Source organism: Gastrolobium bilobum, unplaced genomic scaffold (assembly GCF_033153095.1).
Source record: "Gastrolobium bilobum isolate Gb01-03AN ecotype WA unplaced genomic scaffold, APGP_CSIRO_Gbil_v1 utg9061, whole genome shotgun sequence".
Classification (NCBI taxonomy): Eukaryota; Viridiplantae; Streptophyta; class Magnoliopsida; order Fabales; family Fabaceae; genus Gastrolobium; species Gastrolobium bilobum.
In genome coordinates this window covers 346,147-360,304 of record NW_026897738.1, presented here as the reverse complement: position 1 = coordinate 360,304, position 14,158 = coordinate 346,147, and the positions used below count along the sequence as shown (strand labels likewise).

Here is a 14,158-nt window from a genome sequence, read left to right as displayed (position 1 = left end):
GATCAGATTTGGCTGATTTTTGTACTGATCTTCATCCTTCATGTTCCAGGGCCATAGCTATGGAAGAGTCTGACGTCCAGAATTGGGTTCTTCTTGAGATTCTCCACATGCGATCCACGATGTCTCCTGCCAACGTAGCCCAACTTCCAGTTGGAGACCCCAATGGGGTTGATATGCTTCCAGCAGGTGATCATCTGGTGTGTGCGGGTCCTAATTTGGGCGAGCCCCATTTCTTTTATTTTTATCGAGATCTGATTACCAAGTTAGGGGTTCGGTTCCCCCTTACCGAGTTTCAGATGACCGTGATCCGTAGACTTCGGATTGTCCCTTCACAACTTCATCCCAACTCGTGGGCTTTCATCCGGGGTTTCGAGCAAGTGTGTGCATATCTTTGCCTTCCTTGTACAGTTTCATATCCATAACAAATATCATTATTTATTTCAAATTAATTGGATGAGTGATAGATGAACTCAAATGAAAAATACAAAAAAAAAATTAGGTAAAAGAGGATAAAAATAAATTTAAAATAATATATATAATTTACTTTTATCTTTAACTTTTTATTTCTTTTATTTTTTATTTTTATTTTTTTCTCTCTTATATATTTTTTTCTTTAATTTTTTTATTTTCTTTTCCTCTCTTATATATTTTCTCTCTCAAGTGTAGTGTTATATATATATATATATATATATATATATATATATATATAAAACATTTAATGCTTTTGTTTTTGTTATAAAATAACAGAAATAAAATTTTTCTTATGAAAGTGAATGGATCTTAATAGAGAAATTTTTTCTGCAGCAAAAACAGAAATAATTTTTTCATATATAAAAGGAGAAAGATTGTGAGAAAATAAAGAAAGAAATAAAAAAAATACGATTAAAAAGGGACAATGTGAAACACAAGAATAAATGGATCTAAAATGCTATTAACTTTATGAGAAAATTGTTTGTCCTTTTAAACGGTACAACTTATATTCTTTCACTCTCACAAAGAGGTGGAACCCGTACCTTTATATTGTTTTGTCCACTCTCTCCTCCTTTATCTATCTCTTTCTCTCACTTAAAATAACACAACTTTACATCTTTTAAAATGATATACATTTTTTCCTAACTTTATTCTTATTCGTACCAAGACACAGTTTCGGTCAATTTATATTTTATTGATTTTTTTCAACAAAAAAAAAAATTCATTGAGTTGACTAATTATCTAACCTATTTGGTTCAAGGCGAGAGATACCAAAAAAGCAGCAAAGTTTGTACCTAGTAAATTCTTGACACTATTACCTATAATTCAAAACTAATGATTATGCTAAGGATAAAACATAAGTTATCTCCTTAAATTTTGATCATATTTTAAATCAGGGAATTACTTTTCTTATATTACATAAAAAAATTATTATTTCTTACATTTACATTTTTCAAATGGGTCTTACAAGATTTTTTTTCTTTCACCTTCAACTTTTTTCTCTCTCCTAACTATTGTTTGAACATGAGATAATACCTTTTTTTATACAACATAAGAGAAGTATTACCCTTTAAATTATCCTCTTATATTTTTAATTGTTTCAATTAATTTCCTATATTTTATAGTTGTTTTAAATCAACAATGATGTTAAAAAATTTATAAACTATGTTAAACTTCCTCACATGTCCTAAGTCCCAAATCTAAAAAATTTCTTCTCTCTTTTCTTTTACGTTATCTCATCTCTTATTACAATTTTCTTTGGATCTTTTCTTTTGGGATGATTTCGATCTGGATCAGAGAAGATTAACGTAGAAGAATCTTCACAAAGTTTAAGATGAGATGATCTTGTTATTATTTATTCACAAAGTTTCCAGCAATGATCTTTTCTTCTACGATTTGGGATGAACTTTTCTTCTCTCTTTTTTTTAGCTATTGATTATTTATTCACAAAGTTTCCAGCGATGATTGTTTTTCCTTCGTAGAAGATGTTAATATTTTTCAAGAGAGACCTTGGGAGAACATAGAAGAAAAGAGACACATTAATCTTCTCCGATCCAAATCAAAATCATCCTAAATTATTGTAATAAGAGATGAGAGAACGTAAAAGAAAAGAGAGAATTTTTTTTTTTGAAATTTGGGGCTTAAGGCATGTGAGGAGATTTAACCGAGTTTGTAAAATTTTTAATAAAATTGTTGATTTGAAACAATTATAAAGTACATGGTTAATTAAAACAATTAAAAGTACAAGGAAATAATTTGAAGGGTTCGCTTTTTCTGCAGTTACTGCAGATAAGTTATCTACAGTAAGCCCAATACGACATCGTTTTAGGGCTGAAATCATAGTGTTTATGTAATTTTAATTTATTTCAAGGTTATAATAGTCTTTATATTTATAATTTTTTAAGATTTCAATATTAAAACGACGTCGTTTTAAGAATAAATGCAGATAACTTATCTGCATTAACTGCAAAAATATTTTTCCCTAATTTGAAATATGATCAAAGTTCAACGGGGTAACTTATATTTTAGCCTTATGCTAATCCCTACTTAGGAGTTGTTCCTTTCATATTAAAAAAAAACTTAACATATTTGTATGAAAAATTATAATCATATAAAAATAGATAAATGATGATAATTATAAAATTATTATCATTAATTCATTGGTGACCTCTCAGGTGTTCTTTGAGATGGAAAAACATGTTGATCATCATTCCGCTTTGATCCATTGACGACTAGTTTGCAAACTACCGTACCAAATTGACAACCTCGAAACTGCATTTATGAGACCTAACTATCTCTATTCACTCGCCATCTCTCCAGGGTGTTACAATTATGTCGCCACCTACCATAACTTTTATCATAATTTGTACGGAAAACCCCTAGGAATAAATGTTCATCAGAATTACAACGATAAAAAAAATTAAATTAATATTAAAATAATTTCAACATTTTATTTAATACAATGGTAACACTAAATAAACCAAATTAGCATTAAATACATATTATTATTTTATCATTAAATTAGAAATTGACTATAATTTTTTTGAAATTCATCCAAATTTAAAAAGATCAAATTTATTATCAATACTGATAATTTAACAATTTGTTTTTTCAGCTTCTTTCCTAATTTTTCAAATAAAAGAATGTAAATAAATTAATGAATTTAAAATTTTTGCATTAAATTATAAATTGAAATTAAATGCATTAAGTCAAATAATTATTCGTAATATAATTTTTTTTTTGTGATATTTTGAAATATATTTACATTTCAAAACATCAAATTTATTGTTAATAATAACAATATGATTATTAATTTCTTTCTCTTTTCTAATTTAGAAAAATAATGCTCATATGTAAATAAATTAATCAAATTAGCATTTTTTGTATTTGATGATATTTTAAAATCTCTCTTGATTCAAAAATATCAAATTTCGTTTTTAACAAGGACAATTTGGTTAGTTATTTTTTCTTTCTTTCCTAACTTGCTAAAATAATTATGCTCACATGTAAATAACTATTTTAATAAGTTAATAATTGATATTATTATTTTTACATTAAATTATAAATTGATAGAAAATTAATTGATTAAAATAATATTTAATACCATAAATAATTTTCACTTGTTTATTATAATATTTTAAAATTCATGCAAATTTAAAAATATTAAATTCATTGTTAAAAATAATAATTTTACGTCTTTACAATTGCAGGGATTCTAAAAAATTGAGAGAAATAAATGATAATTGATTATGATGTTAAATATTATTCTACTCAATATGTAAGAATTTATAGGGAAATGCTTTTCTCCTTTCACATGAGACAAGATTTTATTCCTACACATACATCGACTTTCGTGCCAAGCTTTTGTTTTTGTTTTTACTTTTTTTTAAATTGCTGGTCCCACTTTTTTGTCTCAGTAGGAGACAACTCTTCTCTACTGTTAAAGGAGAAAAATATTCCCCGAATTTATATCTCTTACGTTGTATGAGATAATTTAACTTATATATATATATATATATATATATATATATATATATATATATATATAAGTACGTGGGCCCATATTCTTTTCTTTTCTTTTTTCTCTTAACATGGCCCCCATATATTTTTATGTATATATAGGAGATAATTTTATGGGCTTGTTTTTTCTAAAGTTACTCTAGATAACTTTATCTAATGTTCATCGAAACGACCTCATTTTGAGACGGAAATCATGGTGTTTTTGTAATTTTAATTTATTTCAGGGTTATAATAGTCTTTATCATTCTAATTTTTTAATTTTTCAACCTCAAAACAACGTCATTTTGATGAATATTAGATTAAGTTATCTAAAGTAACATTATAAACTTTTTTCCCTAATTTTATCTCTTAGAAAAATCAAAGATCAAACCCTTAATGTAAATGTTTAACTTATTAATAAAATCATAATATCAATCAAATGCAATTCATACCGGCAAAACCTTATGAGTTTTGCTGATGGGGTTATCGAGATTAAAAATTGGAAATGTTATTTTTTGTATGAGATAATTTATCTTATGCAACATATAAAACAGTGGGTGAGATCCACTAAAAAAAAAGAGAAAAAAAAATCACCCATTTTTTTTGTATATTGTATTAGACATGAAAAACAATATTTCCTTAAAAATTGTGTCACGCGCGTTTAGAAATAATTTTCACCGCATGACATATTAGAAAATAATTTTTAAAAAAATATGATACAATGATTGTTGTGCCCAAAAGTTTTATTATCTTTCGGCATAATCATTTTACACAAGTGTGAAAAAAAAACAACTTAGTACTTCATTTGGAAAATATCTTTAATGATATTGTTGTACCGACTGTTTCATATATCTTTTTAATAAAAATAAAATACTATGACAATATGTCAGGGTAGAGGAAAAAGAAATACAAATCCAAATAAATGTCTTATTTTGAATGATAGGTTGTTTGTCATTTCTCTTTTTTTAAATTAAAAGTTACTTTTAAATTCAAATTAAAAAAAAAAAAATTAAATCAAGTTGTGATAGTTCAATTGGCACATAGCAACTGAGTGGGAGTATGTATTCGATCTTACACAATATTACCTTTAGGAGATGTTTAAAACTTTAATTCTGAATCCGCCTCGGATTAGACTAATCGCGAAGCGTGGAATGAATTTAAATATTAAAAAAAAAGAGTTTAAAAAATAAAGCTACAAGCTATTTGATGATTATAAAAAAATTTAACTTAAAAATTAATTAAAAGTTGTTCGTTTAAAAAAAAATATACATTTCAAAAACAGCTAGTACAACTTAAAAATATCTGGGTGATCAACTACTATGATTTATCGTATTTAAGTACTGTCGGCTGTCGGACCTGTATTGGGATTGGTTCTCCTTTTATTATTACTTTTCATCCGTACTCATACTCTGAATAATCTAAGATCGATTAAACTTCTTATAAATTCAGTTGTTCGTTAAGACTTTTATTGGTATACCGATGCAAAATAATCTTATCCCTTTTTTATTATTATTTTAACATAATACTCAATTAATTATACCTAATAAACATCCTGCTCGTTCAAGAAAATTTCACATCACACAATATCTGGATAATTGCTTATGCAAAGATAATATGTTTCAGTTTCTAATTTTCAATGTTTCCACCCTGTATTTAGACCCACCAATCACATTAATTTACTTACACTTTCACACCAAGTTGCACGAGCAGCCTATGTGTTAATATTCTAAAACCACATGTACCATCATTTTCAACTAAAAGTCAATGTTTTCAAAGAAACTTTGCCTTTACTTATCAGTTAATAGCTGCTACTAATGAAAACTCAACAACTAAAGCTTACACGCAGCTTCCAAAGATTCAAACCGAGTATCCGAGTTTTCAACACCTTGTAAACAAAAGCACAAAGTGATTATAGACAAACTTTTCATAAATTCATCATATAGGAGCAAAGAAATTGAACCAATTTTTCCAAGTTGGGGTAGCCATGGCCACTCCTACGGCTTACCAAGAGCACTTACCTGCATCACCTTATTGGTTAAACAAAGGAGATAACGCATGGCAGATGACAGCAGCAACTCTGGTTGGTCTTCAGAGCATGCCAGGGCTTGTGATCCTTTATGCAAGCATAGTTAAGAAGAAATGGGCAGTGAATTCAGCTTTCATGGCTCTCTATGCCTTTGCAGCTGTTTTAATTTGTTGGGTGCTTTTGTGTTACCGAATGGCCTTTGGAGAGAAACTCCTTCCTTTTTGGGGTAAGGGTGCTCCTGCACTAGGCCAAAAGTTTCTCACAAAACGAGCCATGGTTCCTGAAAGTACCCAATATTACAACAATGGCACTGTTGAAACACCAACTGAAGAACCCTTTTTCCCTATGGCTTCCCTTGTTTATTTCCAATTCACTTTTGCTGCTATTACACTTATCTTATTGGCTGGCTCTGTCCTTGGAAGAATGAACATCAAAGCTTGGATGGCTTTTGTGCCACTTTGGCTAATTTTTTCTTACACTGTTGGTGCCTTCAGCCTCTGGGGTGGTGGCTTTCTCTATCATTGGGGTGTCATTGATTACTCTGGTGGCTATGTCATCCACCTCTCCTCTGGAATTGCTGGCCTCACTGCTGCTTATTGGGTACATAAACTTAAACTCCATTTTTCTTCACAACCCTTTATCAAATTTTGCTTCAATAGCTTAAAGGATACCCTCCATGGAACCTATAATTTTTATTAGGTACAAGTATAAATTTAATTGGTAAGACTGCTTCTTTGTGATTGAAAAGATAACAAATTTGAATTCGAGAAATAATCTCTTTACAAATATGAGTACGTTACGTATCAGGATTTCACTAATCGGGATTTAATAAGGAGTGATTTTACTGATAAATTGTCATTGATTGTTGGTTTTCACAACAAATACTTAAGTTCATCTAGTACAACCATTCAACCAATTAGTATTGGACAATTAATCTTGGATACTAATGTTTATTCATTCATGGTATATTTTTTGCAACTTGGTTTTTTATTGTGGCTGCAACAATTATATGCAGGTTGGACCAAGGTTAAAGAGTGATAGGGAGAGGTTCCCACCAAACAATGTGCTGTTGATGCTTGCAGGTGCTGGTTTGCTTTGGATGGGGTGGTCAGGGTTCAATGGTGGAGCACCATATGCAGCAAACATTGCATCTTCTATTGCCATGTTAAACACTAACATTTGTGCAGCCACGAGTCTCCTTGTATGGACCTCTCTCGATGTCATCTTCTTTGGGAAACCATCTGTGATTGGAGCTGTTCAGGGCATGATGACTGGCCTTGTATGCATCACCCCAGGAGCAGGTAATATGCATTTCTTATTAATCACATTTTATGACTATACAATGATTGAAATATAATCTCTTTTACATAATTGTCATGTTTTATTCTTCACAATCAAACATTTGGGTAAAATAAAAGTTTTATTTTTTTAAAAAAAATCTTATTTTGTTTTTCATATTATCAACCTCAAAAAATTGTTATTAATATTTGAAAACCCCAAAAAATTGGATTCGAAGTCCTAATGAGTCTCACTAATCCGGTTTTCAATTTAAGTTTTTTCACCATTTGGGTTAGCCAAATCTTAAGATTTAATTGGGATGCAATTAGACCAATTAACTATTGGATAGTTAGTGTAACTTACAATAATGATCAATTCCATTATAATGAAATGACCATAAATGCAGTCTTTGTTGACCATTAATATGAAGGGGTTGTGGTGCAACTTGTAGGGCTAGTGCAATCGTGGGCGGCTATAGTGATGGGAATATTATCTGGGAGCATTCCGTGGGTGTCCATGATGATTCTTCATAAAAAGTCAAGTCTGCTCCAGAAGGTAAGTGTTTCTTTTTCTCTTCACATGAAAATTTTGTACCCTTAACTGTATAGTTTAATTAGGTGTAGCTTCACTTTTCCTGTGCACGTGTTTGTGAATTCTCATTTAATATTAGAAAAACTGACCAAAACCACAGATTATCTGTTGATTCCATCATTCCAACCACTTTTGTTTCTTCCTTACCCACTTTAAGTGTTTTACTTTTTTTCTTAAAAAATAGGTGGGGTATAATAATATCATAGATGAATTCATTCTTCTTTTTATTGGAGTGAAGCCCTATGAGTTTTAAAATATCTGTTTTCAATCGTATTAATATTTTAAAGAAACTATGTAAAAATTAAATAGTAACAACAGTGATGATTTTGGTATTTTTTTTTCAATTTTTTATCTTATTTGTGAGTTTGAAGCTATAATCTCAAATAAAATATTTAAATCTCTCACCGCTAAATCAAGACTTATAATTACATCATTTTATTTGTATAGACTCTAGACATATGGTTCTCAAAAGATAATTATATATATTCCTTTTGCTTACCATAATTGCGTGATGACTTTTTCGTCTAAGTCTGACTAATTAGTCCACAAAGATCACGATCATACCTTTAAAATTTTCAACTATACATTAATTACTAGTAATATCGAATCTCTTATATTGCGGTCCTTGAAAAACATTTCATCAATCATGCCATATAGTGCTAGTTTACGTCACACCCCATTTGTCTATTTATCCAGTTTTAATTATTTAAAATTATATTGTATTTTATTACACAGTTTAACTTTTCTATATGAAAATTAAGACATTAGAAAACATAACAGATCATATATACGGTAATAAGAACTCCAACAAATCAATTAAACCATTCATTATTTATAATTATCTTGGTAGCTATGTAGTCTAATTTGTTGACTAATATATATGTATATGTACACAAGACTTGTGTTTTTAACTTATAATTTTTGTGAATTTTATTTTATTCAGGTAGATGACACCCTTGGTGTATTTCATACACATGCTGTGGCTGGTCTTTTGGGTGGCCTCCTAACAGGTCTCTTTGCAGAACCAGCCCTTTGTAGACTACTATTGCCAGTGACAAATTCAAGGGGTGCATTCTATGGTGGAGGGGGTGGTATTCAGTTCTTGAAGCAATTGGTGGCAGCCATGTTTGTTATTGGATGGAACTTGGTCTCTACCACCATCATTCTCCTTTTCATACAATTGTTCATACCCTTGAGGATGCCGGACGAGCAGCTAGAGATCGGCGACGACGCCGTCCACGGCGAGGAAGCTTATGCTCTTTGGGGTGATGGTGAAAAATATGATCCAACCAGGCATGGTTCCTTACACACTGGCAACGCTACAGCATCACCTTATGTTAATGGTGCAAGAGGTGTAACAATAAATTTATAAGTCATTGTAGAGGTTGTGCTTGTGTTATGGGTGTGCTGCTTTGCTCACACATATGTGTAAAGTTTATCTATACATGATATGATTAGCATATGTGATGATTACATAGATGGTGTAAGTAGAATTTTGATTTTCGTGAAAGAAAATTTCAAGTTTTGATATCAATAAGGTATTGCTTTTTGTTCCCCTAGTCCTCCAGCTTTTTGGTATTTCACATTTGCTTGAAGACATGATATCTGGTGGGTTGGGAGAAAAAAACATCACGTCAAATGGTTTGTTTTATATGGAAATTGAATATGAATGCAATTTCAGTTGTCGGCTAGTGGGATAACACACTTCCTCAACTTTGTGGTGTCAAAGTTAAGATATTTGTCTTTCAATGATTGACAATTAGAAGCTTTTTTTTTTTTTTTTGTAAAGATAATTAGTGATCTTTACACTTTTGTTCTCTTTTGAAAAAGTCTTTGATTAGTTGGAGCAGTCTCTTTGGACTGTAGGTCACAGTTTTTCATATCAATTATCATGGTAAATTACTATTTTCCATTAGGCAAATGGTGCCATTTCTATGGTCTAGCTCTTGTCAAGCAATGACTGTAGTGTACTCTTTATCTACAATCTTCTCAGGCCAGATCAGTAACTGACAATGGATGTATTGGAGATCTTGAAATGAATCATGCTTATTGAATTAATGAATTGAAAGTTGTACAATCTGATATATATATCAGATATTGAATGAAGATGTAAAGCAAAGTAAAAGGCGGGGAAAATAAAAACTAACTTAACTGACATCTAATAGCTAACTAACAGTTAACTAACAATAACTGACTTATTAGTTCTAATAGATAATACCCCCCTCAAGGTGGGAGATGTATGTCCTTCATTCCCAACTTGGACAATAGAAGAAGGAACTGTGTTGGTGGCAGCGGTTTGGTCATGATGTCAGCAGTTTGATCACATGATCGAATGGGCAGGAGATGTACAAGTCCTGATGAAATACGTTCACGAATCACATGACAATCAATGTCAATGTGTTTGCTCCTTTCGTGAAACGTGGGATTGTGAGCAAGGTGAATTGCAGATTGACTGTCACAGAAAACAGAGATGGGCTTGAGTGATGGAAAATGGAGGTCCCTGAGGATGAAGGAAATCCATTGAAGTTCGCAGGAAAGACTAGCAAGTGCTCGATATTCCGCTTCTGAGGAAGAGCGACTCACGGTAGTTTGCTTTTTGGATCTCCAAGAAACAAGTGCCGAACCCAGAAAAACACACTGTCCAGAAACAGAGCGTCTGGTATCAATACATGATGCCCAATCAGCATCAGCGAAAGCAGTGGGAATGAGCTCATTCTGTGAAGGGAAGAAAATGCCATTGGAGGGAGAACCTTTCAAATAACGAAGGATTCTGAGAGCTGCTTGATAATGAATCTGCATCGGAGTGGCCACAAATTGGCTAAGCTGTTGTACAGCAAAATTGATATCTGGTCTCGTTGTTGTAAGATAAAGAAAACGCCCGATGAGTCTTCGGTATGTATCTGGTTAATCATAAGGAACTCCTTGAACTTTTTGTAACTTAAGACATGAATCCATAGGAGTTTTACATGGTTTTGCTGCAAGGAGACCAGCATCGGATATTAACTCTAGAGCATATTTCCTTTGGTTGATAAGAAGTCCAGATTTAGAACGTGCAACTTCTAATCCCAAGAAAAACCGTAAGGGTCCCAAGTCCTTGATTTTGAATTGGGAATCAAGATGTTGTTTAACTCTGTTGATTTCTTCAAGACTGTTTCCAGTAACCACAATATCATCAACATATATAAGCAAGGCAGTAAAATGGTTACCATCTTTTCTAGTCATTAGTGAGTGATCAGCAGTAGATTGAATGAATCCAAGTTGAAGAAGTGAAGTGACTAATTTGGCATTCCATTGACGGCTTGCCTGTTTCAAGCCATAAAGAGATTTAGTTAAAAGGCAAACTTGATTCGGTTGAGGGCTGTGAAACCCAGGAGGAAGGGTCATATACACCTCTTCATGTAAATCTCCATGAAGAAATGCATTGTTTACATCCAATTGCTCCATGAACCAACCCTGTGCAGTAGCAATAGCAAGTAGGACTCGAACTGTAGTTATTTTGACCACTGGAGAGAAAGTCTCAAGGTAATCAATCCCTTCAAGTTGTGTGTATCCTTTGGCTACCAACCTAGCCTTATATCTCTCTATAGTGCCATCTGTCTTGTACTTGATTTTGTAGACCCATTTGCAACCAATTGGTTGTTTGCCGTGAGGAAGAGTGACAAGTTTCCATGTGTGGTTTTGTTCTAGAGCAGAAAGCTCAGCATTCATAGCTATCCTCCAACATTCGAATTTAGAAGCCTGTGAGTAAGACTTGGGTTCTGTGTGTGAGCTAACAGTGAGGCAAAAAGTTTTATATGGTAAGGAACAATTTGTGTAAGATAAGACAGAAGAAAGAGGATAGGGTGTTTTCATACCTGAAGAAGAAGATTGAGTATCAGTAGCAGTTGTCAATAGAGAGCAATGATAGTCTGTCAAATACCTAGGTTGAGTTCTTTCTCTCATGGATCTTCGAATGGGTTGATCAAAGTTTTGTCTTTGGTAAGGTATATTTGTTAGAGCAGTTTCTGTTGGAATATTTGGTATGTTTTGAGGTAAAGAGAGGAAAGGATCATCATTGTAATCTGGTGTAGAATCTGATGTGGTATGATGTTCTGGAAGATGAGGCTGAGAAAGTAGAGATTTACAAGGGAAATGGTCCTCATAAAAAATTACATTCCTTGAAACAAATGTGGTGTTAGTTGAAATATTTAAAAGAAAATATCCTTTAGTTCCTGTTTTATATCCAAGGAAAATGCTTTTAATGGCTCGTGGGGAGAATTTGGTTCGATTATTATGTAATGTGGAAGCAAATGCAAGGCATCCAAAGACCTTAAGATGTGTTAAGGTTGGAGGTTGGTGATGCAGTATCTCATATGGTGATTTATTTTTGAGCAATGGTGTGTGGAGTCTGTTCAAAATGTGAACAGCATGGGTTATTGCATAACACCAAAGTGTTGATGATAATTTGGCTTGAAAATATAGGGCTCTAGCTATGTTTAGGATGTGTTGATGTTTCCTTTCAACCACTCCATTTTGTTGAGGGCATTCTACACATGATTGTTGGTGTATGATTCCTTTATTAGAAAAGAATTCGATCATGGAGAATTCAACTCCATTGTCACTTCTGATAGTTTTAATCGTGGATTGAAATTGGTTTTGGGCAAAAGCAATGAAATTCTGTATGTTTGCACGTGTTTCTGATTTCTGTTTCATTAAGATGATCCATGTGAATCTACTAAAGTCATCCACTATGGTTAGAAAATATCTATGGTTATGTATAGATGGAATGGAGTATGGTCCCCATATGTCAACATGAATGAGCTCAAAGCATTTAGTGGATTTAATAGAACTAAGAGTGTATGGTAATCTTTTCTGTTTTGAAAGATGACATATATCACAAGGTTTTTCATCTTTACAAGAAATGAAAGGAAAATGGGAATACATGGATTTAACAACAGAATGAGAAGGGTGTCCAAGTCGTGAATGCCAAAGATTTGCTTGATTCACAACAGTATTATTGCATCTACTTGATTTGACAGAATCTCTTGAATCTCTATTTGGTTCAAAGATGTATAAACCATTCAACTGCTTAGCTGAACCAATCTTCTTCTTCGAGGAGACCTGGTGAATAGAACAAGTCAGATTTTGAAAAACAGCAAAACAGCAAAGATCTCGAAGAAGTTTGGTTATGGAAATCAAATTGACATGAAAATTCTAAACAAGAAGAACATTTGTTAAAACTATAGTGTGAGATAAACTAACAGTGCCAGAATGATTAGCAACTGTTGTTGATCCATCGGGTAATGTGATTGTAATAGGCTTAATTTTGTGAAAAGAAGAAAATTGGGAGGATGTGTATGTGATATGGTCTGTGGCCCCAGTGTCTAATATCCAAAAATTAGATCTTTTACCTGATTTCTCAGAATCTATATTGAATGCAGAGGTTTGAACAATATTAGAAGCATGTACTTGATTCGCTTCCTTGGATCTTTGCAATAGACTCATTAATTCTTGGTGCTGCTCTTTGGTGAAGACAGCTTCTGAGATGAAATCAGAATGATCATGATCATTTACCTTTTGTGAGTCTTGAACAGTGAGGTTGGCCACATGTTCCCTTGTTCGATAACCTGGAGGAAACCCGTGTTTGAAATAGCAGCTTTCGATGGTGTGATTGGTTTTCTTGCAATGTGTACAGAATTTTGTAACTTCAGGTCCACGTCCTCTTCCATATGAATTTCCATATGAGTTTCCATATGAGTTTCGACCACGTCCTCTTCCTGTAAACTCAGTTCTTGTTCTATTTTGTTCAACTGCATTAGCAAAACCTTGGAGTTCTACTTGATTATTAATTCCAGCATCAAGATTCAATCTTCTTTCTTGCTGAATGACTAAAGAAAAAGTCTTATTCACACCAGGTAAAGGTTCAATAAGCATCACCTGAGATCTGACATTTGAAAATTGATCATTGAGTCCCTTCAAGAATCTGATCACACGACTTCTTTCTCTCATGGATTTGACTTGATTCACAAGACCACAAGCACAAGCTGGTTGACATCTACATGATGGGATTGGTTCGAGGCTGTCCATCTCATCCCATAAACCCTTCAACTGTGTAAAGTAATCTGCAACTGATAGATTCCCTTGTTGCAGCTTAAGAATATCATCTTCAAGATCAGAAATTCTGAAAATATCCGATTGGGAAAATCTTTCTCTCAAATCGTTCCAAACATCAATTGCTTTGTCAGCCCACAATACTGATTGTGCAATTGATTCTGAAATGGATTTATGAATCCAAGAGAGAATCATGGTGTTGCA

At 32.4% G+C, this 14,158-nt stretch overlaps 1 protein-coding gene across 2 annotated transcripts; it reads left to right on the top strand.

Moving 5' to 3' along the window:
* The first annotated feature begins 5,831 nt into the window (after positions 1–5,831).
* On the top strand, positions 5,832–9,415 carry LOC133309644 (ammonium transporter 2). Of its 2 annotated transcripts, XM_061510440.1 has the most exons (5): positions 5,832–6,281; positions 6,327–6,595; positions 7,011–7,296; positions 7,725–7,828; positions 8,808–9,415. In XM_061510440.1, exons 1-5 carry the CDS (start codon positions 5,954–5,956, stop codon positions 9,234–9,236), a joined length of 1,416 nt encoding a protein of 471 aa, XP_061366424.1. In that variant the 5' UTR covers positions 5,832–5,953; the 3' UTR covers positions 9,237–9,415. The 2 variants fall into 2 exon arrangements, with proteins under 2 accessions (XP_061366424.1, XP_061366423.1); XM_061510439.1 differs by having other exon boundaries at positions 5,832–6,595.
* The last annotated feature ends 4,743 nt before the right edge of the window (positions 9,416–14,158 follow it).

Bases quoted from the DNA above. Each gene is read 5' to 3' on its own strand.
- LOC133309644 (XM_061510439.1), top strand. From the start codon at position 5,954: ATGGCCACTCCTACGGCTTACCAAGAGCACTTACCTGCATCACCTTAT. The intron at 6,596-7,010 runs GTACATAAACTT...AATTATATGCAG, and splicing joins GCCTCACTGCTGCTTATTGG to GTTGGACCAAGGTTAAAGAG. The intron at 7,829-8,807 runs GTAAGTGTTTCT...TATTTTATTCAG, and splicing joins AGTCAAGTCTGCTCCAGAAG to GTAGATGACACCCTTGGTGT.